The sequence below is a fragment of the Phyllopteryx taeniolatus genome, chromosome 8, assembly GCF_024500385.1.
Source record: "Phyllopteryx taeniolatus isolate TA_2022b chromosome 8, UOR_Ptae_1.2, whole genome shotgun sequence".
Classification (NCBI taxonomy): Eukaryota; Metazoa; Chordata; class Actinopteri; order Syngnathiformes; family Syngnathidae; genus Phyllopteryx; species Phyllopteryx taeniolatus.
The window spans coordinates 26550075-26577076 of NC_084509.1; the positions used below are offsets into that span (position 1 = coordinate 26550075).

Below are 27002 nucleotides of genomic sequence, written 5' to 3' on the forward strand. Positions count from 1 at the left end.
GGAGTTTGCATGTTCTCCCCGTGCCTGCGTGGCTTTTCTCCGGTTTCATTCCACTTCCCAAAAACATGCGTGGTATATTAATTGAAAATGTTAAATTGCTCATAGGTGTGAATGTGAGTGCGAATGGTTGCTTGTTTATGTGTCCTGCGATTGGCTGACGACCGGTTCAGGGTGGACCCCGCCTCTCGCCCGAAGATAACTGGGATGGGCTCCAGCATGCCCGCGACCTGCGTGAGGAGAAGTGGTATGGATGGATGGGTGACCTCAACTATTTTTTCACAGGCATGAAATGTCCCATGCTATCAAAATCCTTTTTTTTTTCGACTGTTTTATGCATATGATAGGTTCAAAATCAGTCTGTGACATGGTTGTGCGCGAGCGATGAATGTCGTGTACTGGTTATGTTCAAGTGAACATAAAACAGGACAAACTTAACTTCAAATTATCCCCCCTCACGGTCGCTATCAGTGGGCCAAAAAGCCAAACAGACGCTTGGTGAATTCTGCTTCACAATAATAGTAAGAGCACATCGAAGGATCCAAATGCAACGTCGCTTGGCCGCCACAAACCCCGGTGACATCACAAAGGGCCAATAAGAGCAAAGCTGTTTTCCATATTTAAGTCAAAAAATAAAAAGCAATCCAATCAGAGCAAAGCTTATTTACATCGCGACTACTAATGAGAAATCTGTCCGTCTCAACCGGCAGGCGTAAAAGACCAACTGGAATAGCTTGAAAATGGGCATCCTGGGCATTATCTTGCAAACCCGATAAAGATCATCAAAGATTATGAAGGGAAAGAAAATGGATGGCATGGCAGCTTTTAAAGTTCTCTTTCCATAAATGTACCCTTTAAAAAACTTACCGACGACGATGATGAAGTCAAAGCAATTTTACACGAGCCATGTGACAATGGTACATTTACGTTATTACTGCCTTTTCTGTCCCCGGTGATTTCTTCCCGGCAAAGTGACATGTTACCATATGAGGAAGCAGAAAAGACATAGCTGCAGTGTGTTTTGAGGAGATGCTCGCAGTGCTGGTTTTTAATAACTTAGACAACATTGAGGTGACATTATTGTGACACTACAGCGACAGAACAAGAGTCACACCGTGTCCACGTCCAGTCCGGTCCGGTTCAATCCCGATTGAATTGCACTTTGGAAACGCGACCGCTTCTTTTGTGTCTTGTGTCTGATTCAGAGTCAGTGGATTTGTCCACACTCAGGAAGGGCCAACAAAAAAAAAAACTGTCCCGCTCAGCTCTGATTGGATAGAAAAAAAACAAAATCACTTAAAACACGAGATGCTGAAAGTTTACATTTGGTGGATAGAGGAAGGTCTCTCTCATTTTTCCTGCAAAGAGTATAAAAAATAAAACACAAATGAAGTTCTAAGGTGTTTTGGTATTGAATATACTGTCACTACAGTACAGACTTCTTTTGTGTGACAATTAATTACATTTTATTCCAGTGGGACATCTTTCTTTAAAGGCATTTTATGCAAAAAAAAAAAAAAAAAACAAACAAACAAAAAAAACAAAGTGACTAAAAAGACTGTTTTGCTCATAGCAATTAGAAAGTGAATGGAAAGCCGTTTGAGCATTTAATCCATATCTTTGATCTCTAGTTTAAGGCGCATGTACGAGTACGCTGTCTTTACTAGTAAGGCGATTCAGCACACGAGTAGAATGACTGCGTCTTACTAGTAACTTTTTTCCTCTACTGTATGATATTTGTGCACGCTAGTTGGGAAACTTTGGCATATTAGTAGGACAACTACAGGTTACTAATGAGGCAAAGCTGGACACGAGCTGACATCTGTGCACTGCTAGTGCTACGAGTGAAGCGTTAGATGTTAACTCGAAGAATTTTTCACAAAGCGCATACTAGTACATGGACCTTAAGCTGGATATTGAGGACATGGAATAAATTCTCAAATAGCTTTATGCAAAGTCGTTTGAGCATTTTCAGTATTCAATATCCTTGATCAGGAGGCTACGAGTGCGTGACACGTGGCAACTAGTTGGACCTAATATTGTTACTAGTGCAACGCAGTAGTTTCCTATTAAGGTGTAATTGCGTAGTACTAAGCCAAAAGCGGCCCTCATAGTGGAAAAAAAACGTTGTTGTACCAGTGTGCTGAATTTTCTCACTAGTGACGACAAAACATGTACTCATGTATGGAGCTTAAACTGGATATTAGGGCTACTGAATTAATGCTCAAATAAATTTAAAGAAAGCTGAACATTTATTCCATATCCTTGATAAGAAGGCTACTAGTGCATGACATGCCTAATAGTACATAGTAAGTATACTGTGTTGGAAAGTAGTAGTAGTAGTCAATGCATGTTGGTAGGCCAAAAGTGGCACTAGTAACGGAAAAAAACATTAATAGTAAGACAGTCATTCTACTGGTGAGGCCGAGTTGTTGTACTAGTGAGCTGTAGTAGTTCTGGTACAATGCCGAAGTTGTCCTACTAGTGAGGAAAAAAGAGTGTACTAGTACATGGACCTTATAATGGATATTAAGGACATGGAATAAATGCTCAGATGTCTTTAAAGCCGTTTGATCATTTCGTCAATATCCTTGATAAGGAGGCTAGTGCGTGACTTGGCTACTAGTTGGGGGTAGAAGTGTTACTAGTGAACTACTGTAAGGTTAAACAGCGTACTAGTAGTGGGAAAAATGACTAGTAGTATGACAGTTGCTCTACCGATGAGCCTGAGATGTTCAAGTAGTGGGTTGAATTGTACTACTAAGCAAGAGGAAGAGCACACTAGTACACAGGCCTTCAGCCGGACATCAAGGATATGGAATCAACGTCCCTTCATGTCAAATGAAGGGCTTGTCGGAACTAGTGAGCGCTTCAGTAGCTGAACACGTTTCGCCCGAACAAGTTGTTACGCGGACGTTTAATTCCGCTTTAAAGTGGGCCGGAAAAACCAAAACAAAAAGAGAAAGTCACCTGTCAGGTCTGCTTTTTAACCACATCCGAAGCGTCCCAAAACGCATCAAATGTGGCGTTCGCTCGCCGCCGCCGCCGCAACGCTCCTCTCCTTCATAGAGAAAAATAGAACACTATATTTTACATGAGGACTCAAACGCAACGCGACATCTATTATTTTACAAGAGCAACAATGAGAGCGAGCGCACGGGCCCGTGACGTACAGCAGTGTGGGAAAAGTCACTTGGCGAAACAAGCGCCGCCGGAAGGACCGCGAGGCTCCGGCGGAGAGGCGGGCGCGATCACGTGATCGTCCGCCGGTCCTTTTATGGTCTCGGACAACCTGCGAGGTCGCCACTTGTGCGGTTCATGAGGGCCGACGAGCGGAGCGCTTTGTCAAAGTGAGGTTCCGCCGCAATCGTTTGCATCGATTACTTGGTGTCATTTGGAAAAGTCAACGGCTACATGTGGGGACCAAATACGATCAAGTCCTTCAAATAAAAAAAAAGCACAGAAATCTGACATCCCTGCATAAATAGTCTTGTTTTTTTTTTTCAAGAACAAAAGGCAAATTAATCCAGCAAAAAAAGTTGTAAAAATAAAAGGCGTAATATTATGAGAGTAAAGTTGGAGTTTTTAAAATTTGACTTGTGATGACGTGATTCCCTCGTTAAACTTTGACTTTCGGAATCGTACTATACCGACTTTAGTTTGGAAAATTACGACTTTATTCTCGTGAACTTTTTATCGAGTCAAAATACATCTTTGTCCTTGTAAATATATAACTTTATTCTCGTAACATTACGACTTTTCTCTCTAAAAAAATACATCAAGTCACCCTAACTTTGCATCGGAAATAGATACAATACAATATTACTGCGCATATTTGGGATTCCGATTTTTCATTTTTTTATTTGTATTTTTTGTGCTCAGGCCACAGCAATAACAGTATTGCTTTGGTGCCAAGCAACTATGCTGAAGTGAATTGAAGAACATTTTGAAAAATGTCGTTTTGCTACGATTTGGAGGCAGACCGATGCCAAGGAACTATCTGAAGTGAGTTGATGAGTTTCATTTGGACAAAAATAGTGCTTTGCCACCAATTGCTTGCGTCTTTTCGCTGTTGCCGGCAGGGCTCAGTCATTGTTACGCCACCAGTGGCTGGGTTTCGCTGTACAGTAGTACTATTTTTGGGGAGAATAAAGGCATCTATTCCAGAATAAAAGGCATAATGTACGAGAATAAAGGTGAACCTTTTAAATTCACTCTTCTTCCTTCCACTTTAATATCATAAATGTAAAAAAAAAAACAAAATCAAAATATGTTGTAAGTTGTTTTTTTTTCGGTATTTGACACTCTATTTCTTTTCTTGATTCGAATCGCCGCTTTTATGAACCTTGACATTGGAATGAAGATTGGGACTTTATCTTGGACAAATAAGACTTAATTCTCGTAAGATGACCACTTTTTTTATCAAATCAGAATACATCTTTGTTCCTGTAAAGATGAACTTTTTCCCCTTAAAAAAAACGACATTATTCTCATAACATTACCACTTTTTTTTTCTTCTAAAAATATGAATTTGTTATTGTAAATTTACAACTTTTTTTTTAAAAATCTTCTGGCAATTTGGGGTCATTATGTTGAATTGGCGTTGTGATTATGGGGGTTTGGGGTGGGGTGGGTCCCTTGGAAAAATGTCTCCCCTGGACCGAAAACTTTGGGACCCCGCAGTCTCGAAAGTCAGACCAAGGAAGAACAGATCACGAGCACGCACTGCTGTGGACAGAGTTTAACGAGTCCGACCGGGCCTCTTCCTCGTCCTCCTCGTCCTCTTCCTCCGTTTGCGAGGGGCCGTTGCGTTTGTCCCGCGCGGCCGCCCCGGAGTCGGCGCGCCCCCTTTGTCCTCCGAGCCCCTCGCCCCCGCCGTCACTGTCGTCTTTCGCCTCCTCGTCTTCCTCATCCTGCTCCTCGTCGTCCGAGTCGATGCGGTTGAGTCTCTTGCGGACGGGTCGGTCCTCCTCGGAGGAGGACTCCGATTCTGGGGTCCGGTCCTCGTCTTCGTCCGTGGAAGGCCTTCGCTTCTTCAGCATCTGAGCCAGGCGCTTGCGGCGCTGCTGGGACAACATCTCCCGCCTCTTCCCTCTGCCCATCTTCTCCGGGTCGTCGTCCTCTCTACCCCGTCCGGCGGACTTTCCTCCTTTCGTCCCCGTCCTCGTCGTCTTCCGAAGGTTTCCGTCGACGTGGTTTCCCTCTCGCCCGGCCGTCTTCTCCCTCCCGCTCTTCTTCCTCATCTCGGTCACGTCGCCTCCCCTTGGCTTCGGCGAGGCGAGCGCAGATGTCTTCGTCTTCTCTTAGTCGGCGAAGCTTCTCTCGCTTCCTCTTCCTGCGACCGCCTCCGTCTTCGTCCTCCTCTTCCGAGTCTCGCGAGGAAGGCGACGCTGGAAGAAGTAGTAAGATTGGCTCAAACATTATCCACATGTAGCAATCATTTCAAAAGAGGCAGTGTGCATTATTTTACTAATTTAAAGTGGAACATGATGGAAAATTCTGCGATTGGCTGGCAACCAGTTCAGGGTGTACCCCGCCTCCTGCCCGATGATAGCTGGGATAGGCTCCAGCACGCCCGCGACCCGCGTGAGGAGACGCGGCTCAGAAAATGGATGGATGGATGGATGATGGAAAATGTACTTTTTAATGTTAGATACAAATAGTTGCGTTTGTAGGGCATGTGAGAAATTAAACAACTACCGTAATTTCTCGTGTATAATGCGTACCCCCAAAGTTGACCTCAAACTTCTGGAAAATCCTTCTACCCATGTATAATGCATTTTTACAATGGATGATTTTGCTTCTACCCATATGATCAAAGTATAATCTGTATTTTGTTAGTTTTTTCAAATAATGATTCCATAGTTAAGGCACTTAATTCTTTTTATTTACTTGCTCTTATTTTGAAATTCACAGCCCTACTTTTACTTTGTAAATGAGAAAACACACAGTTGTGCTCATATGTTTGATTACCCGGGCAGAATTTGTAAGATGGGTGCAATTCTTTAAAGAAAACATGAAGGGCCAGGTGAAACACATTTTGTTTTATTTTAATGGGATACAAATTAAACTGTCAAGCATTTCAGATAAGCATCATCATCAGCAAAACATAACCATAAAGAAATTAATGATGGTTATTGTTTAGTCGTCAGTCATATTTAAAAAAGCAATATTTCACAAATTCTGCCAGCGTATGTAAACTTATGAGCACAACTGTACATATTATGCAGTCATATGTACCCGTCGTATTGGAAGGAAAGTGTAAATCTTTCTCATAACCTCTAGGTGGCGGTGGCATATTGAAATGAACGTGTACCGCTTTTTCATAACCTCTAGATGGCGGCATACATTTATAAAATGGGAACGTTTTTTTTTTCCATTTTCCCCTATAGCTATGTATAATGCGCACGATTGATTTTTGACATTTTTGGGGGAGGGGGAATTCTCAGTATACATGAGAAATTAGGGTAAATCAAGCTTTTGTTGCCTATTTCTAAAAATGTGTCTATATGTGTCTGCCCTACTGTGATGTCACAATTTGCCCAATTTACATAATCCTAGCCCCACATTAGAAAAAACAAGTAGAAAAAAAAACCCATGTATTTTTTAAAGCTATTACATAAAGAATACACTCTTAGGGGGAAAAAATATTCGATGAAAGAATACACAAATGGAACAAAAGTTTGATGAATATTAGACAAAAAGACAAAGATGAAAAACACACTATTTGAAAAAATACAAAATATTGGGGGAAAAAAAAAAGAATATTCAATATAAAATGCTTAAAATATGGGGGAAAAAAATAGAGAAAACGATTGGATACTTAAATTAGAAAAAAATACCACAATATTAGATGAATACAAAAATATTGGAAAAACATAAAATATTAGATGAAGAATTACACGATTAGACAAAAATATACGAATATACAAAGAGCTGAAAAATACACAAGTAGAAAAATAAAAAAATAGACAAAAAAAACAATTACTGGAAAACACGCAACTGCGTTAGCTGAGGTTACTGATAGACTACAGCGTGTTCCGACTTATGCAGAACATCAGCGGTGTAGGAATGAAAGTCCATCCTAACCCGAGGACTCTCTGTGCTCATGTTACGCATTCGACGATAACATTTCTGCGGAGCGCACTGACCGTCGCTGTAGTCGCTGGAGAGGCGTTCCTTGCGGGGCCGCCCTCGCGGTCTCACTTCTTTCTTTTTGGCGGACGACCGCGAATTGTCCGATGACTCCGAAGTCTCCCGGTAGTTGACCTGCTGCCGCTGGCCCCGTCTTAGCCCGCCGCGCTTTTTGTCCGACACGTCACTGTACTGATCCGAGTCTGACGGAAGAAGGGGCGTGACGATATTTGAATTTGAAACACGTGATTTGATCAATCAGACTGACCTTCCTCACTGCCCTCCTCCTCTTCCTCAGAGGAGCGTCTCCGTCGCCGTCCCGGCGGCCTGCCGACTTTATGTTTGGTCCTGCCTGCTTTGTGTTTGGGCGCAGCTCTCGCCGCCCGTTTGGGGCGCGCCGCGCCGTCCCAGCTGCCCCCGTCCTCGTCTTCTTCGTCGTCGTCGTCGGCCCCCGAGCCTCCGAATTCTTCCTCCTCAGAACTGAACAAGGAAAAATTCAGAAAGTTACAGTCACAAATCATCGAAAACAGGGGCGGGCAAACTTTTTTTTTAAAAGAGGCTAAGAAAATGAAAATAAGTTAAAATGTGTATATATTTGAGGAATAAAATAATTCATTATTATTGAACCTGTTCCCAATTGGCCTGTTCACCTGTGAGCATTCCTCCATTTTTTTTGCCACCTGTCCCAGCTTCTTTGGAACGTGTGGCAGCCATAAAATTCTAAGTCAATGACGATTTGCTAAAAACAATCAAAGTTTATCAGTTTGAACATGAAATATCTTGTCTTTGTCGTGTATTCAATTAAATATAGGTTGAACAGGATTTGCAAATCGTTGTATTCTGTTTTGATTTATGTTTAACACAACGTCCCAACTTCATTGGAATTGGGGTCAAATTGTTTATTTTACTATTTTGTCCAATCAATAATTTGAACAATCATTTGATGAGATAAATGTATAAAATCTATTTTAATTGACCAATTTTAGTAAGAAGAGCTAAGCGAAGGCCAAAAATCCTGATCATGTAAATGTTCATCTTGTAGCGACGATGACGATGTCACCTGTTGCTGAGCGTGAAGTCGTCCTCGCTCTCCGCCGCCGTGCTGTCGCTCTCCAAGTCGTTCAGCCGCCGCCGCTTCCTATTCTGGGTGGCGAGCGTCATCGGGCGGCGGCGGCTCGCCGCGGCGTGCTCGGACAACGCGGCCGTCTGTATGCCTCCCCCTGCTGTGACATTGCCAGCGTTAACGCGTTGTTATTACGCGCGACGGTTCCTGCAAGATGCCGCTGAAATATCCGATTTCATTTCCATTCATCCGTCCTTTCTCGACAGTCACAACTCCGCGACTGTTTTTGAATGGTCCAGCCAGAGCCCCGACTTAAACCCAATTGAGCATCTCTGGAAAAGTCCTGAAAATGGCTGCCCACCAACTTTCACCATCCAACCTGACAGAACTGGAGAGGATCTGCAATACTTTCCGTACCCACTGCATACTATACAGGTGCAACAATTACTTGATTAAGCAACAACTAATCGATTATCAAATTGATGACAACTATTTTGACAATCGATTGTTTTGAGACCTTGTTTTACTGACAATTGTCCAAATTCTCAGAATTTCAGCCTCTCAATAGAAAATATTCTCCGATTTCTGGAGTCGTCTCTAAAAGGGGACTGATTATCTTTGTGTTGAATCGAAATAAGACATTTTCAAACAGCTTTTACTTTGGAAAACATTTAACATTTTTGCCCATTTTCTGACATGTCACAGACCAAACCAGTAACTGAATGATAATTAATTTATGTTCATGCATTTACTGCACTGTTAATTTGTAATAATGTCTTGTTTTTGAATAAAGAGATCTAAATTATTTTTTTTTTTTTACCCGATTAATCGAAAAAATTACCCATTAATGAAATAATCATTAGTTGCCGCCCTACAATACTATTTGAACCAAGCTTAATAATTTTTCAGTGTAAAAATACATTTCTTAATATTAAACTAAAAAGGTGTTTGTATAAATGAAGACCTTCGTTCCCATCTCCAGTTGAGTAGATAAACCACAATATGAGGAAAAACACAGAAATAAATCAAAAGCGAGTCAAGTATTATTATTATTATTATTTTTTTTTAATTCTAAGGTGGTCCACTCACTGTTTACGTCGCCGACGTCCTCCTCGATGGCCTCGTCGATGGCGTCGTCAAAGTCGTCAAATCTGAAGCACACATGTTCAAATTAGGTTTTCAGACCAGTCAGACAAATGAAAGCAGTAATACACGTTAAAACGGAGTCAAAACATCACTAGCTAGCAATATCGAGATGCAACATGGACGCCCCCAGAAAAAAAAAAAAAAAACTAACCTGTAGCTGATGTGCTTCCTGGTTCTGGTGGACCTCCTTCCCAAATTTTTACTCTTCTTGTCATCTTTCTTCTTGGCCATCTTTTCGTCTTCCTCGTCTCCCTGTGACGACACAAAAAGACGTCTCAAGGCTCCCGCGCTGGCTTCTTCGCGGGCTTTCAGGCGTCCGTCTTGTGGCGTTGAACTTACGGGGATGATGTTCTCCACGCTGATCCCCACGTACACGAGCCGCTCCCGCCTGACGCAGACACAAACCATCTTTTTCTTTTCCTTCCAGGGAGTGTGTGTGTGTGTGTGTGTTTACCTCCTCTCGGCACGCTCTCGCTTCTTCAGAGCGCTGTCCAGGTTCAGCAGCTGCTCCTCCAGCCTCTCACACAGCAGCTTCTGCACACACACACACACACAAATATTGAATTTAATTATTGTTGCTGTCGGTCAGAACCCCCACACAAATCGATATTACTGGTCAGTCCCCACGTGGGTTTGTTATTTGTACAAATTATTAACCAATCTAAATCGAGAGTGTTGAAAATACATGATACAATAGTTAACAACTCAAAAAATACACTTTTTTTTTATTTCCTGAAAAATAGTTTGGAGATGCGAGGATTTCTGCCTGTCTGTCTATTGCCCTATAATGTAGAATAATATGCTACAAGACATTCAATATCATGTAAATATGCTACATAACTGGATCATTTCGATGTAAATGTGCTTAAGAGTAAATGACATGAAAACATTACAGCTCTATATACATTAAAATGCCTAAAAATGATGTAAATATGCAACATTAGGGGTGTATAGAACATTAAATATAATGCAAATATGCTACATAAGTGAATAAAGATTAAATATAGTCTAGATTTTACATTAAGTGTATAGAACATTAAATATGATGAAAAATATGCTACATTATAGGAGTATAGATGAAACATGATGTAAATATGCTACAATAGGCATATAGAACAAAATATGACAAATATGCTACATTAGAGGTGTATCAAAGAAAATCTGATGCAAATATGCTAAATTATGTATAGAACCGTGAATATGCTATACTGTATATACACTACATGAGGTGTATTAAAAAAATGGAACATTTTATTGCGTTGCTATTTGTTATTATTGCTTACTTCCGAGACGCTCATGTCGGATTTACATACAATTTGTTGTAAATCTGATGTGCGAAATGCAGGCAAAGGGTCTCGTCTGAGGGGCGCTTACGTGCTGGCAGGGCGGGCAGAACCACTCGCCGTCCGGGATGAGCATGAGCGGCGGTCGGAGACAGGCCGTGTGATATCCGCTGTCGCACGAGTCGCACAACAGGATCTAAGGATGACACGCGCAAACGAGCTGAAGCCAACGCAAGCCCCCCCCCCGGCGCTGACGTCATCCGGGCAGAAAAACTTTCCCTCACCAGTTCCGGGTGGTTGGGGAGGCCGCAGCGAGTGCAGGCGTCCTCCTTGGGAACGTCCTCGGACTGGCACGAGTCGTCCGAGCGGCTTCCGCCGTCGCTGGCCTCCTGGCCTCCTCCGGCTTTGTCCGCCGCTTCCTCGTCTTCTTCGTTGGGTTTGCGGCGCTTGGTGCGGATGTTGGACCAGCGGGGGCGCCGGTGTCTCCGCTTACCCTGAACGTGCGACAAAAGCAGTGGCGGAGGGGGACGGAGAGAACCACTAATCTTCATTTACAACCCAAATTTGAATAGTTCTTCCACGAAATTGTATTCATTTATTGCCAAAAGTCTGTTCCGTTCATCGGTAGCTTTAATTGGGACTGTTTCTTCAACCGGACTGTTTTCAAATCGTCCTCACGGGGCCAGAGCGCTGACCACCAAATATTGTTTTAAAACATTTCTTTATCCAGAAAAAGATCACTGAGATTAAAATCTCTTTTACGAGAGTGTCCTGGTCAAAAAAATAGTCCTCCAATTGGTTGATGAGAGCAAGCCAAGTTCAACTAGCAAAAAACATCTGTAGCGATTACACATTACACATTACTACATTTAATAATCAGCCTCTCTGATGAGTTATTTCAATGTTTTATATTTTTGTCAATTTATGAGATAAATACAGATTGAGATCTTTTCCAGATGATGCATGTGGCACAGTTGTGTGCTGTTATATTTTCTGTATACTGTTGATAGTTTCTATGACTGTTAGCGATATAAAGTTGACTCGGGTAAGTCCCGTGTGGCAAATGCACCACCCGCCACTGGAAAATAGCCGATAAAAACAAAAAGTAAGTAGAACGAGTGATGGTGGTAGAGCGTAGAAGATACTAGAATACCCTGCGCTTCTTCATCTGGACGACAGCTGGTGCTTTTCCGTCTTTTTTGGCAGCAACGCTCAGCTCTTCGTCGTCTTCGTCTTCATCTTCCTCCTCTTCTTCTCTCGTCTGCTTTCGCTGGTCTTTCTTTTTTTTCGGGCTCTCTGCCGCCTTGGAGCTTGGCCTGCGAGGATGAGACAGCAGATGATTGCAAAAAAAAGAAAAAAGACTGTTTCATCAATCAGGACGTTTTGCTTGAATTTCACCCCCCCAAAAAAAGTCAATAAGAACAGACAACATGAGCGGAATAATTTTCACATTGTTTTGCGTACAACAAGCTGGTCGTCAGGCGACAGCAACGTGGAGCAGTTGGAGGAATTTCTGGCAAGTACATTTGACAACAATCTCCCATCTTCTTCATATGTCTGGACTATAGGTTGGGGGGTGTTTTTTTTTTTTTTTTTTATTACAAAGAAAAAAAAAACGGATAGAACTTCTACCCAAGAAGACAGTGTTGTAATAAAAGTCAAAGGTGCTGTAACAAAACGTTAGTTTGAGGGTGTACATATTGACGCAACAAGGCTATTGTACATTTTTTTATTTTTCCCTTTAAAAGATTTCAGTTTGTTTTTCCAATTGAGTTGTACAGGTGACAGGTCACATCAATGCTGGAAAGTTTGAAATGATTTATCGTGGCCTCATTATTATTATTTTTTTAACATCACCAACACCTGGCAGTTGAAGAAGGGTGTGTAGACTTTTTATATCCACTCTATGTGGACCAGGTCGGCCATGCAATTTTACAACACATTTTATGATGGAACATTGTTCAACATTAAAAATATAATAATAATAATAATAATTTATTAAGGAATCTGTTTACATGTTTTGGCTAAAGGGCCCTCAATGTATATTTTCTTGGGGTAGTACTCCATATAAAAAAAAAAATAAATCAATCAAATTAATGACTGGCTTTGTAATTAATTAATCTTGATTAATCACATTTGAATCATCTAAAAATATTTGTCCTAAAAAGCAACATTTTAAAGTTTGAATTTGGTGTGAGACTTTTTGTTGAATATTTTCTGTGTGTTCTGTGGAAGTTGATGCAAGTTAGTGCCGGTGAAAAGAAGAGTTTCGCAGCTGGCTTGGCATTAGGAGCAAAAAAGCCAAGGTGGGCAACCAACCTGCAGATCCTGGCCGACCTCCTGAGGGACCTCCCTCCCTCCGCGGCGTCCTTCTGCTGCTCCCTGGCCTTCAGCTTGTTCCTGCGATGAGGCGGGATCTTGATCTTCAAGCGGATCCCTTCCTTCTGGAGCTCCGAGGAGGCCTCCTGTCGCGGTCGCGGCTTCTCCCCGACACCCTTCTCGCTCGACTGATCCGCTGGACCGCCGTTGACGCCTTCCTCTTCCTTCTCCTCCTTTACCTCTTGTTTCTCCTCCTCTTTTGTCTGCTCTGCTTTTTGTAAAGTACTCGAGTCCTTCTGTTGTTCGTCTTTGCTCCCTTCTTCAAGCGCGTGAAGTTCTCGTGTTCCCAAGTCGGCTTCGTCCCCCTGAAGGACGCTTTCATCGCCTTCTTTGTCACCACTGGTCTTCGGACCCCGGTCGACGCGTGGCGCCTCCACGACGACGGGCTCGTTCCTCACCAGCACCGACAGGCGTCCCACCTCCACAGTTGCTAGTACACATTTCAAAATGTTAAAAATCCATACTTTATTTTCCAGGCCATAATTACCAAACTTCTTGCTTTAAAAAAAAAAAAAAAAAAAATCCAATACAATACAGTGAACTTCCGCTTTATCGTGGTTCATCTTTCACCATCCCGCTATGTCGCAAATTTTTAAGTGATTGCATTTTTTAGAGTTTATAGGCAAGTCCAAATTGCCGTATGCTCCGTTTGTATGCGTTGCTGCTCTGTGCGTTAAAATCGCAGTTGTTTCAAATGTTAGTTAGGATTATGCCAACATCTCCTATCCTAATTTCCATTAGCACGTCTACGGTGGTGAGAGTTCTCGATTACCTTTAAGATAGCAGACTTTGGTTAGCCCAAGTGATATGGTTTGTTGGAACTTTTAGTTCTTTAAATATACAGTTCAATGTTTACAGTAAACTTGAACTTTTAAAAATAAGCAGCTTGAGGCAAGCCCACTTTTGCTTTTTATTTGGAGGACCGCACGAGCCAGAGTCTTCCTTTCGTTCCCTCAAAGCGATGTTATATGATAGTCTCCCATTTCGTGACTGCGAGAAAGTGAGAACAGGTGCTAAGGAAGACTATAAATAGTGTCTTTTAATAAATTTCAATATGTTTAAAGCATGTGGGAGGGGTGTTTTTCATATTCTATATTTTCATATATTTGCACTAACGAGTGTCCACCGTAGTTTCCATTTTCCATACTTTTCCAGACCTGGAAATGAATCAAATGAAATTCCATACTTTCCATACTTGGGTGAGAACCCTGCGCGTCCTTCTCTTCCTCCGCCAATCTGCAGCCGTTCTCTTCGCTGGACGTGGGTCCACGGATGACGCCCACGTGACGCGACACCGTCGACGATCTCCCGTTAGTCAGCTCCGGCTGTTGTTGTGATGGGGTCTGGCCACCGGGCGGCGCTAGTGAGGTGTCCTTGCTCTGTATGACGGAGGGGTTGCACACTATGATGCTGCTGCTGTTGTTGTTGAGGTGGTTGCCATGGTAGCTTTCGGCCACTTTGAGCTCTCTCTTCTTCAGCGGTATCTTAGCCTGCTGGCTGCTCCTGACCACGGCGCGCTCGGCCTCCTCTTCCTTGTTCGCCTCCTGCTTGGCAGCCGCCGCGGTCGTCGTCGTGGCGACCACAGACACGTCTCTGCACTCGGATTTGATGACGGAAGTGATGGTGCTCACGTGGTTGTCGAAGAGTGGCGCTCGATCGCTGGTCTCCTCTTTCCCCTCCCGCTTCTCGTTTGCGGCTGGAAGCAGAAAACGAGATTAAAGACACTTGAACAACGTTTGTTGAGGAGCCACAAGGCGTTTGAGGAGGCGAGACGGCCTTAAAATGCAATCGGATTTACTTCATCAAAATCCATTTTCTGATTTACATTTCCCCCCCACCCCCCCGTTCCTTAACAGAAAAAGCAAAAACAGATACAGCGATATTTAGCAATATAGAACGAGATAGATGGATAGCTCTCTATATATAAAAACAGAGACACTTTATTCACCCACAAGGGAAATTTACTGTTCCAGTCGTCTCCACAATAAAAACAAGGCAAAGCAGGCATTCTGTATTACTAATTACTGAATAAAATGAAATGAAAAACATGAAAAACAGACTTAGTTTGTTGTTCATGCAAAGAGTGCACAAAGGAAAATCACCTTGAGAAATGAACATTAAGTAATCGACGAATCACCTCGTTTAAGGTCGTGTTTCTCTTACCTTGCTTTTGGGGTTTTTCCTCTTTTTCTACTTTCACGTCGGCAGCGACGTCCTGTGAGGTGTTGTTGACTTTGCCGTCGTCGTCCACTTTGATCCACACAAGAAAAAATATCGTTTACGTGTCTGGAGTTTTCACTCACGATCGCTCACTTTTCCAAATAAAATCCAACCTGGGATTGATCGAAAACCGATCAAATTAACTAAAAATAACAACGGTAATGGCTACCTCCGATGCTACCTCAAAAGCTGTGAAATTCGCAGGTTGCTTGCTAGCGGCAACGTTCCCATTATATTCTAATCAATGACAGTGTAATAAAATTTAATTAGCAATTGAACAGGTTATGTTGATGTTGGTGCGCAACCGTCTGGGATAGCAAATATAAAGCCCACTGCACACCGAGCTACGCGACCGGACGCGGGTGTAGTAAACCATCGTCCAAAAAAATGACAGTTGGGAACACTTAGCCGCGCACCGTGCGATTGAGCGCCGCACAGCTATCGACGCGCTCCAACGGCAAAACCGCAACCCTGTATTGGGTTTTGAGGCTCCACATTCTGTATATTGTATTGAACTCCAAAAACATGGTGCGATTGTCACAAGTGATCCGGCTCACCACAAGTACATATGAAATTATAAACATAGTTGAGTATTATTGTAAAACATTTATGAATATGCATTTTTGCTTGGCTGTTAAATCTGAGACGTTACAAAGACGTTCAGTGGCTATTCAAATTTTTCATCACAGCAAAAACAGTGGCCAACGGTCGGCCAGTCATGAAAAGCAGTTATCAAACGCAGCACTTCTTTTTTTTGACAGTTCGGACGGTTTTGGCCGCGGCGCTCGGTGTGCGGTGGACCTAAGGTATATTACCAACTTTGCCAACTCACCTGCTTCTCTGTCAGCGGGACTGCTGCTCCCGGATTCAGCCAGCTTCGGCTCTTGGTCCCGGTTCAGGTCGGGAAAGACTTGAGCCTTCAGGAGCTCCAGAGCTTCGGCCAGGTCGTTGCGGGTTCTGAGGAGACGGTCGGGAAGGACACACGGGGTTGAGAGAAGCGCCAGCCGGACGGCGAAGCGGACCTTCCGATTGTTTTTGTCACCTGACGATGCACCTCCAGGTGGAGCCGTCGAGGTCGTCCTGCTCCTCCGTGTACAGCCGGATGTTCTGCTCCTGGTCCAGCTGCAGCCAGTACATCAGGCCCTGCTTGTCCCGCCCGATGGGCTGCAGTCGCATCTTGTCCGGCTCCTCGTCGTTGATCACCGTTTTGAACTTGAGGTTGTCGTCAAACTGGCACTCGCACAGATACTGAGAACACACAGAACAGCACAACACAATCATTTTCATAGTCACTGAAACTGTTATGTTGAAGGTTGACTCAAGCCAAAATTGAACTTTATAAGTCTCATTTAATCATAATAATAAGACCTCTCGTCACTAAATGTGAGCACGAGCAGTGGGCAATGTAATAATGTTGCACAAACAATGTAGATATGATGTATGAGGTAAGAAATGCGTATCACAATCACGCACTGTGATTAATGCAGCACAATATCCAATTTCACTTTTTTTTTTTTTACATTTCATTTACACAAATATTATTTACTACAAATGCTGCGCTTATCTTTGTTCATCTATCTATGCCATCGACATATAATGACAGAAAGAACTATTCAATTCTTTTCCACTAGAGGGCAGAAGATACAATTATCCTGTGCAGCCACCTGCTGCCATTCACACAACAAAATCATTTCGACTCAAAAGGCCCAGATTGCACAGTAAGTACATTTGTGAGTAAGGATCATCATAATTTCAGGATTACTTTTGTCACACTTTTGTTTAGTGGTGTGCCATCAGATTTTTCTAATCTTAAATCAAATGTGCCCTGGCTCGATAAAGGTTGGAAAACACTCACCCAGAGGTTTAACAAGACCAAATTGAACTTCCTAAAGGCCACTTGGATCAAATTTAAGACCATTCATTTACATTATTTAGTCTTAATATTAATCCATAGTCGGAAAAGTTGCGATAATATTTTAGATGTCATTTTTAAAGTGATTTCAATTGACTTATTAATACAGATGACTTACATCTACCTAGTCCATGTATAAAAAAACAACAACAACTAAATATCGACTTATTTGTTGTTTCTCTTAGCTAGTTTGACACAATTTGAGTAGAATGGGGCCTTTAAAGAACTTTGAACAGCGAATGTCAGAATTAAGTGTCATTCTAAAAGATTTTAAGCCTTTTTAAGAATGCACGGAAGCCCTAAAATGATGGATCGGGTTTAACCAAGCAGCACGGGCGCATTCTTTGTGAGGTCTCATTCTAATCACTTCCACCTGTGGACAATTTGAAGATGCGGGAATGTGGTACTTTAAGGATGCTGGACTTGCACTCCATGGACATGTCCTGGTAGCCGTTCTGTTCCAGCTCCCACGCCCAAGCGCTGTTCAGCTCCTGGCACATCTACAAGAAAATAAGCAGCAAATGTAGCTCTTTGAAGCCTCACTCTCACGCAGAACACACTTCAACTTTGGGCCGACTGCGTGCTTCACTCGCCTTGGCCAAGTATTTTTCCCAGCGCTCCGTCGTCACCGTCTTGCCGAGCTTTCGGAGCAGCTTCACGTGGAGTTCTATGAGAGGTTTAGGAACTGGAAAACAAATTGGAAACGATTAGAAAGGCAAAACTTGAAATGTATGGACATGTGGTCCACTCGTCTGGACTACCCTTAACTAAATAAAAACCAACCAAACAGACTGACAGACAAATGGCATCTAAAGAAAACACTATTATGTCATACTAGTTTCGTTATTTTTACTCATTTCAGCTACAGACGGGCAGCTAAGATAGGCGTACAAATAGATAATATAACGTTGAAGGTCAAACTATGATTTTGACTGTCCCTGTCGTCAACACCACCTGGGATAGAATACGTCGAAAATGGGGATTTCCGACAGCCGAGTTTCAACACAAGTTCTTATAACATCATATTAACAGTAAATTGAAGCACAACCAGATTGATGGATACTTTATTATAACTACAGAGACATTAAGTTTAAGTACATCCTCCATTGGCGTATTGTCGTAATTCGCGTTTACGACGTCACCCGACATTCAAACCTGAAACTAAACTACTCCATTTACAAGACCGGCTCGAGCGGGGCGCAGTACAAACGTAACACTTTAAGTCGCATTCGTGAAGTTAATAAACACAAAAGATAAGTCATAAATCAAGCTGTTAGCAACTGTCAGCATCTATGCTAACTTCACCAGCTAGCGCGCTGTGAAGGCGCCCTACTGCGCATGCGCACATATGACAGCCACCAATTCTCATCCACTGTTTCGTTTTCTTTCTTTTTTTTGAACGTATCGCTTTAATCGTGACGATTTAATAACGCCAATGAATGTCAAAAAAGGGACAAACGTGAAGTTAAACGTGAAGCTGAAATTCAGTCCCCGTTGCCGGTGAATTAAAGCAAGTACACCTGACAAGACTCGACTCGGAGGAGCTAACCGGGCTGCATCATGGCTACCTTCTTCACATTCACACATTTCGTCTTCTTGTTGTTCGTCTTCCCTCTCATACGGGTCCCACCACGTCTCGTCACTTCTAAATAACACTGGAAAACATTTAGCTGGTAACTTGAGGCCGTTGGTGTTTTTATTTCCACGTCAAAAAAAAAAATTATTTAAAAAAAAAAAAAAAAAAAAAAGGGGGTGAAGGCTTTTTGAAGAGAGGCTGGCGCTAGCTTCGTGTTAGCTACAGCGACGGTTCCTCCGGGTCCAAACTTGGGAACTTGTTGTCGTTTCTGGCTGCTGGTTTCTCATATGTTTCGAATGTGGTCAAACGTCACACGAGCTTGTGATGGCTCACCCGGGCCAACACACATCTTCATCACTCTCGCCATCCTCGCGAGGATGGTGCCGATTGTGCCCGGGTGCCCCCCTTCTCCTCCTCCACCTCCTCCTCCGGGCTCCAAATGTCGCAGATTTCCACCACTTCTTCCCTTCGCCACATTATAAGAAAAACGAATAGAAAAAACAAAATGGGGCCTCTCACCTGACGCCTTGTCGCGCAGGTAGCCCTCCATCTGCGGGAACGTCATCTCGGGCAAGTCGAGGACGGCCCCGTAGCGCTCCAGGAACGAGCAGACCTCCGCGAAGCTCGGGCACAACGCCGGCTCGGAGCTCCTGAGCAGCGCCGGAGCAGCCATCTTTCCAGACGGACTGAAGCGGGAGGGGAGGGCAGGCCGCGGCTGCCTGGGAGGGATGCGAGGCAAACGGAATGAATGGGGGACACTGGCCGGCCGAGTTAGCCGTGCTGGAGCCACTAACACTTCCGAGGAAGCTTTTCACAATCAAACCGCGACCGTCTTCGCTGCTTTCAATTTCTTTTACATTCACAGCAATCTATGTTGGTACTTCTGGTGAGGGATTCTAACTTGAGTCCAAAGTGAGAAGTTGGGAGTACGAAGAATTTATCGCGATACAAAACAATAGCACCAGTCCAGCATTTTGTTGTTGTTGTTATTGTGGTTGTTGTTGTTATTGTGGTTGTTGTTGTTGTTGCTGCTGCTGCTGCTGCTTTAATTAACCAAAACGACAAGAGACTCCTTGCAGGCTCATCCACTTTTCCGGAAACACAATGACGTTTTAAAACAAAAGTTGGTGTTATGTAACGTGTGTATGATACATATAAAGATTAAATCCACACAAAATGCAACCATGTCTCTATAACCTTATTGAATATCTTGTTTGGTGAAGCTGAACGTGTTTCCATAGATAGATAGATAGATAGATAGATGAAGGGAATTTACAAAGAGTCAAATACAAAAATATACAGTTTAACAAAGGGCATAAACTGAGTTTATTTAATTAAGCCCTCCAACGACAATTTACACTCGTATTAATAATAATAGACCGACCAACAAAAGTCAAAAACAAATACAAGAGCAGTATTTGGAAAACAATTCAAAGGAATTTAAATCTATGCAACGCCGTTAAAATTCAACGGCGTTTAACCGCGTTGGTGTTGCATTCAATGAATTCGTAAAATCCCGTTTAACAAAACTAAACGTTGTTCCTCACGACACTAAAGTCATAACTCACTAACGCCCAGCAAACGGACGATGGAAATCAAATTAAATGGCGAGTATAACGCTGGGTTGGTTAAGGGGAACCTCCGCGATGAAGGTAATATTGGCTAAATCCGAGTCAGGATCTGGTCCCTGAAGGCATCGCCTGAGCGCTCACCGGAAGCAGTTTGCAGTGAGAGTTACTTTCTGTTCAAATTGTTGAATGTCTCGTTGCGCACATGATTTAACTTCTTTAACTCACCCTCGTTACCTCCAAACGTATTGTAATCAAAGTCATGTCGGAGTGGTAAACGACGTGGAAAGAACGGAAAGGTGAGTTCTCATTCATTTCGCCGCTTTTGTTGCAAATAATGGCATTATTTCAACTAGCTGCTCTTGCTAATCAATGTTCATTACAAAAAAAAAATCTTGAGCGATGCATTCAGGCACATTCTGTTAAATTCACATTAAAGGTTTGCCGTGTTATGATTGCTCGCTGCCAGGGATTTAAGTGTAATAAATACCGGTTTCATTGCACTTTAAAAAACGAACAAATATAAAGCAAATTTAAACCACTTGGTAAATGTATTCTGCGGTTTAAAAAAAAAATGTTGTTGATTGAGAAGACTTGTTGGATTTGTGGTTGTCGCAGCTTGTTTTGGGGCTTGCTTTTATTTTTAACCTGCAACCAGACAGCTGCACTTGCAATGCAGTAAGTGCAGCGATGGCGATGGAATGGATGCCTCAGACAAGCTCGTTCACGTCTGCTGTATTTTTGTAAAATTTGTAACGCAGATTGATGTTTGTGTGTGTTTGTGAGAGACAGACAACTTGCTGACTATTAAAATGCACGCAAAAGCATAATTACAAATGGGGTGTGCTCCCTTGTAGGCGCTCATCAATTGCATGTACAATGATAATACACACATTATTGAAAATGTGAAACTCTTGTAACATTAGATGAAGTGGAGCATTGTCACACACCGCAAACGGATGCCCGGTTGTACTTAATTGATCCCAGAAGAAAATGAAAATGTCAGGAAGTTTTCTTGGCATCATGTTGAAAAACACACAATGCTTCATGTGATGGCTGTCATGTGTCATTCAAATCTGCAGTCATGAGTCATGGGGCGCGACGTACGCGTGTTTGGCAAGTGCCACCGCATGTCTGCACTTTGCGTGCCAGCGGCGATCATGCGCTCCCGACGACAGACTACCCTCTTGGCAAAACTGCCATTTGGCCAAGATGGCAGCCTCAAAGCAGAATGGCTGACTTCCTGTTGAATTTGGGGCCCGCCGTCCTTGACACTTTTCGGCGCGCCCCGATGTGATAGACGTCTCCTCCCAATTCGGTGTCGATCGGCCAAACTGGTGTCAGGGCCTCGTTTTTCAAAAGTTTGGTGGAAAGACACCGACGAGGCGCTGCAAGGAGTCAGCCATCACTGCAGCCCTCCACCAGTCGGGGCTTTATGGCGGCAGAGCGGCCCGACGGAAGCCTCTCCTCAGTGCGAGACACATGAAAGCCGGCATTGAGTTTGCTAAAAAAAAAAACACCTGAAGGACTCCAAGATGGTGAGAAATAAGATTCTCTGGTCTGATGAGACCAAGATAGAAATTGGAAATATCCGGGACGAAAACCTTCTCCAGAGTGCTCAGAACTTCAGACTGGGCCGAAGGTTCACCTTCAAAAAAGACAATGACCCTAAGCACACAGCTAAAATACCGAAGGAGTGGCTTCAGAACAACTCTGTGACTGTTTTTGAATGGCCCAGCCAGAGCCCTGACTTAAACCCAATTGAGTATTCTGTATTTATACTGCTCCCGGTGGCCAGGGCACACACCCCGCAAAGTGCCCATTGAATTAAAGCGTGAAATCATGATGCACAAACTGTTTCATTCTTTACATTCTATTCACATATTACTTTATATATTGTAGAGTGCTTTTTTTATTTATTTTTTATTTATTTATTTTTTTAAAGTCATTAAAAAACATGTTACTTGCGGCATGAATGTAATAAGATGTTAGTGATTGTGCTGTTCCTAATCGTGTGTCCCAGAGCGCGATCATGGCCATCGCCCACGTGGCCACCGAGTACGTGTTCAGCGACTTCCTGCTGAAGGATCCCAACCAGGCCCGATACCGCAGCGTGCGCACCGAGATGGCGGTGGACAAGATGGTGACATGCGTGGCCGTGGGTCTTCCTCTCCTGCTCATCTCGCTGGCCTTCGCGCAGGAAGTCTCCGTCGGTCAGCGCCGTTTTGTTACCTCCGCCGAGCGCAAAAAGACAGAGTTGTTGGTTATTTCGAAAGAAAAACACAATAGATAAGAACTGAAATCCAAATTAAAATGGTGTGAATGTGAGTGCCAATGGTTGTTTGTTTGTATGTGCCCTGCGATTGGCTGGCAACAAGTTCAGGGTGTGCGCCGCCTCCTGCCCGATGATAGCTGGGATGGGCTCCAGCACGCCCGCGACCCGCGCGGCTCAGAAAATGGAAGGATGGATGGATTTAGAAAAGCAATTTGTTTGGGTCACGATTACTATGTGGCGTATGTAACATGATTTAACCATTGCCCCCGCGCCAGAATCAAAATTGGTACAGTCCTGTTGTTCCGTATCAGTCTCCATGAACCAGGAAGTAGCCTTCTAACTAGCTAACAAACAGAAATATGGCGCTCCGTAGTTTTATTTTTTTTTTACTTTTAGAAGAGGAATGCATACTTATTTTTTGGCGCATGTAGTATGTGTAAATCATTACCCCCTCCGCCAGAAAGTTAATTGGTACAGTCCGATAGTCTTGTCATCTACGAACCAGGAATTAGCATAGTAACAATCACGAATATGGCACCGAGTCAGAACCAAATGGGTACAGCGCCATCCAACGTCATCCTCTGTCAACCAGGAAGTAGTGTGCTAACTAATAAACACAAATATACATTCTATGTACATATATTTGTAACTTTTAGAATTTTTTTTTCTCTTTTTACATTCTTTTCATGACTAAACAGTTCGCCCCCGCCCCAGACCCAAAATTCATACGTTCCTATTTTCCCATAGCATCGTCAACGAATCAGCAAGTTGCGTGCTAACTAGCCACCGAACCGAAATATGGCGCTTCATGATTATTTTTTGACCTCGTGATGAAGAATTTGTCTCTTTTAGCTATTTGTGTCACCATTCAACCGTTTCCTACCCAGCCTAAAATAAAAATTAGTACAGTCTTATGATGTTCTGTTGGTGTCTATAAAGCAGGAAGTAGCTCGCTAACTAGCCAACAAAACCAAATATGACACTGCATGACCCTCCGCAATTTCCCCCCCCCCCCCCCCCCCCACTTCTGCTAACAGTTGGGCCTTGCTAGTAACGACAGAATATTAAAATGAGAAGTTCCCCGTGTAATGTGAGGTTTTGTCGGTTGACTTCAGGCACTCAGATCAGCTGCTTCGCTCCCAGCAACTTTTCGTGGAGACAGGCGGCGTACGTGGACTCGTTCTGCTGGGCGTCGGTGCACACGCACAAGCTGCCTCTGTGGCTGCACAAGGTACACGCGCACGCACGCACGCACACACACACACACACACACACACACACGCGCGCTCAGTCGCTCACGTGTTTGGGGCGCAGTTTTTCCCGTACATCCTGCTGCTGGTGGCCATGCTGACGTACAGCCCGGCTCTGTTCTGGAGGTTCTGGTCGGCGCCGCTGCTGCAGTCGGACCTGGGCTTCATCATGGAGGAGCTGGACCGGTGCTACAACCGAGCCGTCACGCTCGCCAAGCGCATGACCACCGCCGGGGTGCCGGGAGCCGACAGGTACGCGCTCCTATTTATCGGACTTTTTCTACTTTTTATTTGTACATGAACGTACAGTATTTTATGTAACCTTGCGATATTTTGCCTAACAGAATTTTATGTTTTAAAAAGTATGTACTAATTCAAATTTTATTTTACTTTGCAAAATCTTTTTTTTTTTTGGTTTTACTCTGTTATATTTATTAATGTTATCATACTTTATTTAACTATTACATTTTAGTTTTTTTACATTTTGCGTTTTATTTTCGTGTACTTTATTATTACTTACCGTAGTAGCAGTTACTTATATTTTCTTTTCAGTATTTTATTCTATTTATTTAAAATTTGACTTTCACACATTTTGTCCTTTGCTCTTTATTGTATTTTATTTGACTTTTTTTTCTACTTTATTTGAGAATAGTTTATTTAGTATCTTATGTTTTTACTCTAATTATAATTGTATTTATTTATATATTTTTTTTTGCAGTACAGTTTTTACTTTATATGATACTAATAATAATTATGATGATGCTCTTTTTTTGGGGGGGTTTGACCTTTCCAAATAAGCGTTCCCGCCAGCATCTCCCCTTCGCCTCCAAATCAAAACTCGTCACCTTTCTTCCGTTTCCGTCGGTCGTGCACATTTCACCTTCCCGAATAAAACTTCCCGGCCATGTTGTAAAGTCGTTTTTGTACGCCGCCGGTCGCGGCGAAGCTGCGGCGACCCGACGGAGGGCTGCTTCAACTACCCGCTGGTGGAGAAGTTCCTGATGACCAAGCGCTGCTCCCGCTCGCTGCTGGGCCGCTACCTGCTGTGCCGAGGCCTGACGTTGGCCACGCTGCTGTGCGCCTGCCTCTACCTGGCCTACTACCTGCGCTTGGCCTCGCCCACCGACGACTTCGGCTGCCCGCTGCAGGTGGGCCTGCTGGCCAACGACTCGTCCGTCCCGGAGAAGGTGCAGTGCAAGCTCGTCGCCGTCGGGGTCTTCACGCTGCTCAGGTACGAGCCCGCCGGCGAAGCCGGTCGAGTATTTTATTTTGAAAAGCTACAAAAGGTTTAAAACGGGGGTTTTACTTTGCAAAGTCATGGTGATGCAAGGGGCTGGTCAGGTAGTTTTATTTTGAAAATCAGCAGGAAGCCTTCTTTTCCCAGCCTGGTCAACTTGATCATCTTCTCTGCGCTGATCCCTGTGGTGATCTACGCCAGTCTCCGCCCACTGCTGTGTCACCGCTACGCCCACTTCCTGGAAACCTACCAATTGTTGCCCACGGTCAGCGTCCTGCCGGCGCCCAGCGGCCAATGGGACGACCTCTCCCTCTATCTGCTCTTCCTGCAGGAGAACATCAGCGAGCTCAAGTCCTACAAGTACCTCAAGGTCTGGACGTACGCTACAGTAATGCTTTATCAAAAGACAGCGTAATATAATATTATTTCCCGTTATGTACTTTCGATGTAATTTGACAGAACGTAACGGCGTCTTTTATCGTCCGTAGGTGCTGGAGCTGCTGAAGAAAGGAGGAGAATGCTCGGGTGAGGACTTTGACGCCATGGGGCTGCTGCAGACGCTGTGTCTCGTCAAGATGGACACGGTGGACGCCAAGAAAGTCGCGGCGGCCAAACCCCATCGGCTCGTCGTCCGCGAGGACGTGTCGGACGAGAACCGCGGCGCCGGGACGGGAACTGAGATGAAGGGTAGGAAGTTTATTTTGAAATTGTCAAAACTGAGGGGAGATGAAATGCTTGAAAAGAAGTTTTAGTTTGAAAAGACGAGGCAAGTTGAGAGATTGTCTGCGTGGGTTTTCTCCGCTTTCCTCCCCCATCCCACAAACATGCGCGCTAGGTTGATTGAAGACTCTAAATTGCCCGTAGGTGCGAATTCTGAGTGCCAATGGTTGTTTGTTTGTATGTGCCCTGCGTGAGGAGAAGCGGGATGGACGGAAAACTTACTGAAGAATAGATACTGAAATGAGAGGGGGATGCAGGAAGTTTTATTTTGGAAGGTTCAGTGTTACTTATGGATGAGAACTGGGAGGGAAGGTGAGAAAGCAGACAGGAAATTTTATTTTGAAAAGTCCAAATTTACCCCCAAAAAAAAAAAAAACAGAGAAAAGATGAAATGACATCCGGGAAGTTTTATTTTGAAGAGTCAAAACATACTGAAGGATGGAAATTGTTGAGAAGATGAGCTACTGGATGGGAAATTTTATTTTGAAATGTGCAATTTTACAGGAGGAGAGGAAAGCTCAACTGCTGAAGTTTTATTCTGAAAAGCCAAACTTTAAACCGAGATGAAGTCGAAATGCTTTTCAGGAAGTTTTGTTTTGAAAGGTCCAACATCACAGCATTTCTTTCCAGAGTTGACTCCCATGTTGCCAGGCAACGGCGACGTGACTGGCGGCAGAACGCACAGCGAGGACGGGGCTCTGCGGCAGCGAGCAATGTGATTGGCCGCTGACTTTCCCATCAGCGTCACGTGATGTCATCCTATTTGCATATCCATCCAGCTCATTTGCATGTTATTTCTATACTTTGTGTGTGTGTGCTGCCTTGCTCAGTTATTATGGGATGTACCACTACCATCATGTGGCCATAAATGACACGATGACATCATCAGAACGAGACGTGACGCATTTATTTGCACAGTTTTTCTGTATTTGACTGTTATGGTGGTTGTGAAGCAATTTCCTCGTGTGTAATATTCATAATGATATAATAATTAACACTGCATGGAACGACTCCTGTTGTTTTGGTGCATCTTTTCTACTGGCCACGTGAATGTAAGAAATGTATTTAATACACCCATAAAGTTGTTTTGTGTCATTCTTGCACGTTTTGGAGGTCTTCTCAGGAAGACTTTTTCCAAGTGGTACGGTACATTTTGTGCTCTGTGATTCTAAATATGTATTTTTATTATGTTGTATGTCCTTTTGGAAAATAAAGTCGCTGCGTAAGCGCTTTGTCTCTTAA

At 43.5% G+C, this 27002-nt stretch overlaps 2 protein-coding genes across 2 annotated transcripts; one reads left to right on the top strand and one right to left on the bottom strand.

Moving 5' to 3' along the window:
• Window positions 1–1014: 1014 nt before the first annotated feature.
• Window positions 1015–19472, bottom strand: rsf1a (remodeling and spacing factor 1a). Its single transcript, XM_061781554.1, is given in 20 exon segments — window positions 1015–5126; window positions 5128–5387; window positions 7149–7334; window positions 7400–7611; window positions 8192–8354; window positions 9284–9345; window positions 9492–9592; window positions 9680–9728; window positions 9795–9874; window positions 10715–10819; window positions 10908–11117; window positions 11777–11939; window positions 12943–13432; window positions 14198–14698; window positions 15166–15252; window positions 16055–16179; window positions 16265–16470; window positions 17542–17634; window positions 17728–17819; window positions 19230–19472. Coding segments are annotated over 20 exon segments (3756 nt in total). The 5' UTR covers window positions 19384–19472; the 3' UTR covers window positions 1015–4709.
• Window positions 19473–20416: 944 nt separating this feature from the next.
• On the top strand, window positions 20417–27002 carry LOC133482023 (pannexin-1-like). Its single transcript, XM_061781542.1, has 8 exons — window positions 20417–20577; window positions 22302–22491; window positions 23669–23784; window positions 23868–24055; window positions 24750–25034; window positions 25188–25410; window positions 25529–25727; window positions 26391–27002. Exons 2-8 carry the CDS (start codon window positions 22311–22313, stop codon window positions 26477–26479), a joined length of 1281 nt encoding a protein of 426 aa, XP_061637526.1. The 5' UTR covers window positions 20417–20577; window positions 22302–22310; the 3' UTR covers window positions 26480–27002.

What these genes read in the sequence shown, in the direction of transcription:
- LOC133482023 (XM_061781542.1), top strand. Translation starts at nt 22,311, where the DNA reads ATGGCCATCGCCCACGTGGCCACCGAGTACGTGTTCAGCGACTTCCTG. An exon ending in GGGGTGCCGGGAGCCGACAG is followed by an intron (nt 24,056 to 24,749) that starts GTACGCGCTCCT and finishes GTCGCGGCGAAG; the next exon opens with CTGCGGCGACCCGACGGAGG. An exon ending in GACGGGAACTGAGATGAAGG is followed by an intron (nt 25,728 to 26,390) that starts GTAGGAAGTTTA and finishes ATTTCTTTCCAG; the next exon opens with AGTTGACTCCCATGTTGCCA.